The sequence below is a fragment of the Anopheles cruzii genome, unplaced genomic scaffold (assembly GCF_943734635.1).
Source record: "Anopheles cruzii unplaced genomic scaffold, idAnoCruzAS_RS32_06 scaffold02145_ctg1, whole genome shotgun sequence".
In the NCBI taxonomy this organism is placed as follows: domain Eukaryota; kingdom Metazoa; phylum Arthropoda; class Insecta; order Diptera; family Culicidae; genus Anopheles; species Anopheles cruzii.
Genome location: NW_026455730.1, coordinates 1 through 3,643, shown reverse-complemented (window position 1 = coordinate 3,643; position 3,643 = coordinate 1). Strand labels below are relative to the sequence as shown.

General features: G+C 43.2%; 1 protein-coding gene across 1 annotated transcript; it reads right to left on the bottom strand.

Annotated features, from left to right (window-relative positions):
- Positions 1–45: 45 nt before the first annotated feature.
- On the bottom strand, positions 46–2,550 carry LOC128276703 (signal transducer and transcription activator-like; the record flags this gene model as incomplete). Its single annotated transcript, XM_053015163.1, has 6 exons — positions 2,417–2,550; positions 1,352–2,322; positions 1,092–1,215; positions 880–1,003; positions 321–810; positions 46–186 (listed from the first exon to the last, which is right to left on the bottom strand). Coding segments are annotated over exons 1-6 (1,978 nt in total), but the record flags the coding sequence as incomplete, so codon positions are not given.
- Between the last annotated feature and the right edge of the window lie 1,093 nt (positions 2,551–3,643).

Here is a 3,643-nt window from a genome sequence, read left to right as displayed (position 1 = left end):
CGTGCTTAAAACATTTTTTAACCGTTGATCGCAGCGACAAACAACACAAGTAGTATAAATCGTCAAAATCGCGAATGCGATCTGAGAGCGAACGAGTGGAGAAATCTTTAGCGGTGAACGGCTGAATATGAAGAATCTGTGGTTGCCCGTCGTTGCCCTCATTCACCCACGCGATAGTAATACCACCTAAAAAAACAATGTATAATGTGAGTGACAGTATGTAAAGAACACACGAAATTTAGCGTAATGTGTAAAGTAAAACTAAGGGCAATTTATCAAAATGTTTAAGCTCAAAAGCATCTATTTTAATTAAAGCTTACCGAGCTCACTATCCGAAAAGCGTAGCAAGAAGGTGCCACGGGAGCACTTCAGAAGGTAATCTTCAGCCTTCGATTTATGGATAAACCCGATGATGCTGCCATCCATCCACGGTCCGCGAAGATGCTCGCGAGTTACCTTCATGGCGGCGTAGAACCATTCCCAGAAGGTGAATGAACGATCTGGGATCGGTTCTTTGCAGAACTGCGACCACATTATAGTTAAATCGTTCGGAACCGGAAACGGTAGACTGGTTTTGAATGCTTTCTCGCACAGAAAGTGCATGTTTTCCGAAGTCAGCGAGCGACCAGTTGAAGCACGGAACTTCATGTTTAACGCATCTGCCAGCTTGTTCCAACACACCTTATCTGGCACTTGGAAAGGGATGCGATTGACGTCGGCGAACGCATTGTCCCATGTGATGGTGGCCCACGATTGAGGTTCCTGGTTACCGTGTACGATAACGACGACCGGTAGCGAAATAGTCCAAACCTATTCAACACATTGGGAGAAATTAGAACGTCGGCGAAATAGGCATGAAATGACTGTGAACATTATTACCGAAAATACTACGTCTCCGTGACCAATAGCAAAGCTTGATTGGAACAGAAGGGCAAACTTTTCATCCATTACGCACTCCGTTCCTTTTTTCTCTGCCCGTTTTATCTTCTTTAGCTGCATATTGCTAAAATTGTGATATGTGCGAATAGTGAATTACGATCATTTTTACCAATCAACTACTAGACTTTTCGTCATATTTTTAACGCACGCACCGAAAACTAACGGACAGTTGCTTGGTCGTCTCGTTATATTCGAGATTTCCAATATTGTTCATTATTTCGCCACACGACTGTTCTGAAGCTTTGTTTAATTGTTGTGTTTGCTGGGCCTGCGCTTCTATAAGAAATATTGATCAATCAACATTAATCAGCTGCAACATTGAAGCAATTACCAAATGAAACGGATACGTTTCGTTCGGCGATTCATTGCTTCATTTGATTTGAAACAATTTTGAGCATTTTTGTTCACTTACCAGAAATAATAGAAACCTTCACCTGCGGGTTCACCATTTTGATGTTGAGTGTGTTGCCGACGAGTAAGCGGACAGTAGCGGCGAATCGAGTGTTAGTTTTCATCACCTGTGGCGGCTGCTTCTCAATAATGAATGTACTTGTTACAAGTGTTTTTAGCAAACTGGTAGCGTCTTCTATCTCCTGGGATAGTACATCCGGTACATCTTCTTGCTCTACGTGCAGCTTAGATTTGTTCTTGATAGCGAGACGAATTTGACCTTGAGTATTCCAAATAATGTCAGCCAGACTTTCGCACCAAGCCTGAATAGTGTCCAGGTTGTTTGCACTGATGGTAGACGCGCCGTTTCCAGCGAAACCCTGGTTGATTTTCCATTGGGCAAGATACTTGTTCAACACTTTGTTCAGCATCTCATTGGTGATCAAGATCGTTTTCCTGAAGTTTTCAACCAAAGCAATTCGCCTGCCAGAACACAATTGCAGTCGATCGCTGACCATCTTCTGATGTTGAGTGATTTGACTGTGTCGATGCGCTCGCATCTCCGGATTCTCTACCGCGTCTATTTGTGCACGATTCTTCTGCAACTCGTGCACCTCCAGTAATAAGTGCTCGTACTCTTTCGTCAGATTACGATTGTCATTCTCGTTGGACCTCACCATGATTTGTAGCTGCTGTAACGTGGTGAAAACCTCGTTTACCTCGGAGTCTTGTACCGAAGCGCACTCCTCCGGATATGCGACACATTGACGTTCGCGTTGTAGACAGGTTATTAGGTGATGGTATAACTGGGAGGGATTGTGTGAAAACAACTGTCGAAAGTTACGTGCTGACTCGTTCAGTCGTATTTTAATCGTGATGTTGTTCTCCGGCAGAGAAACTGCTTTTCGTTCGAGTTCATTTATCAACTGGTTGACGAAGTTCGCAGCATCCTGCTCGCACGCACCTTCCTGGTCAGCAAACACGGGAGCATTTCTAGGTATATGACAAAGAGCGCAGAAAGGCGAACAAAAGACATATACAAGAGTGTACACATTGTACTCAAATCAATAAGATATTAAATACGTACAGCAGGCGTTCCTCGATCCATTCCGCCAGATAGTGGCGTACTTCGATGGGGAAATTGGCCCCATAGATGAAACGGATCTGCTCTATAATATGGCTTGGAAGTTGATTTACACGGGCCCAAAGCGACATGGTTATCCCACCTTTTGACGGAACGTTGTTAACTAAAAATTCGTTGCGGCGAACCAGTTGTTGAACTATTAGTTATTGGCTGACTATTTTGTAATCTGACCGAAACGTAATGTAATCGATGACGTTCTCTAGTGTACATACAATGGAACACAAACCGCACTCAGTGGGAACACGAAATCTTGCTGAAAGCATAAAGAAAACGGAAAAGAAAGTATTAGCCGCAACAAGTCAAAATGATACGTTCCCAAAAATTTATCAAAATAATCGTTACCACTGGGCGACTAATGATTGATGCCGAAAGGTCTTCAGATACATAAACGAAAAAGAGATAGCATCTCACTGAACCCGTTCTCAGTTTACCAATGAAGCTGAATATTACATAGGGAATAAGCAAGCTGCAGACAACCAACGAGAGTAAAAACAACAACACAATCCAGAGCCCTACCATCAACAGCAGGGAGCATTTGTGGCGTACTAATAGGTACACGAAAGTTTGACGTCGTCCCGATCTAGGGTCAAATCAAAATCTACAGTCTGAAGAAACTATTTCACTTAAACGTCGTGTCAAGACTAACATTCGTTACCAACACGAATTGTACGCACTGTTTAAGCGTAAAAAATTCCCCTGGCTCGAGTGGGCCGGTCATGTTATGAGAATGGCGAACGACGAAGTAGCCCATAAAGTCTTCTTAGGTCGTCCAGAAGCCGCAACGTAACGTGAAGTGGGAGAGGACGTGGTGGTCCCTTTAAAGATGGCAGTAGTGCATCGATTGCATTGCGAGAACGGCAGGCATAACGAATTGATAGATTAAGGTGTTCAACTCGGGTGGCACCCACCAGTTTCTGTTGCAGGTCAGGACCTCTCGGCGGTTGTACAGGGTGGCAACGTGAAAGTGATACACTCATTCGAGAGCTCATCGTTTTAATTTTTACAGCTGTAGGTCCGATGTAGGTTTGTTTACTATTTGAAGATGTACTATGTTTACAGTCTATTCATATGTGATAAAGTCTGTGCTTGTGTTTCGTTCACCAGAAAATTGTAATAGATTCTTAAAGAGAACAAATCAAAATCTTGCATCTTCAAAACATCACAAACATT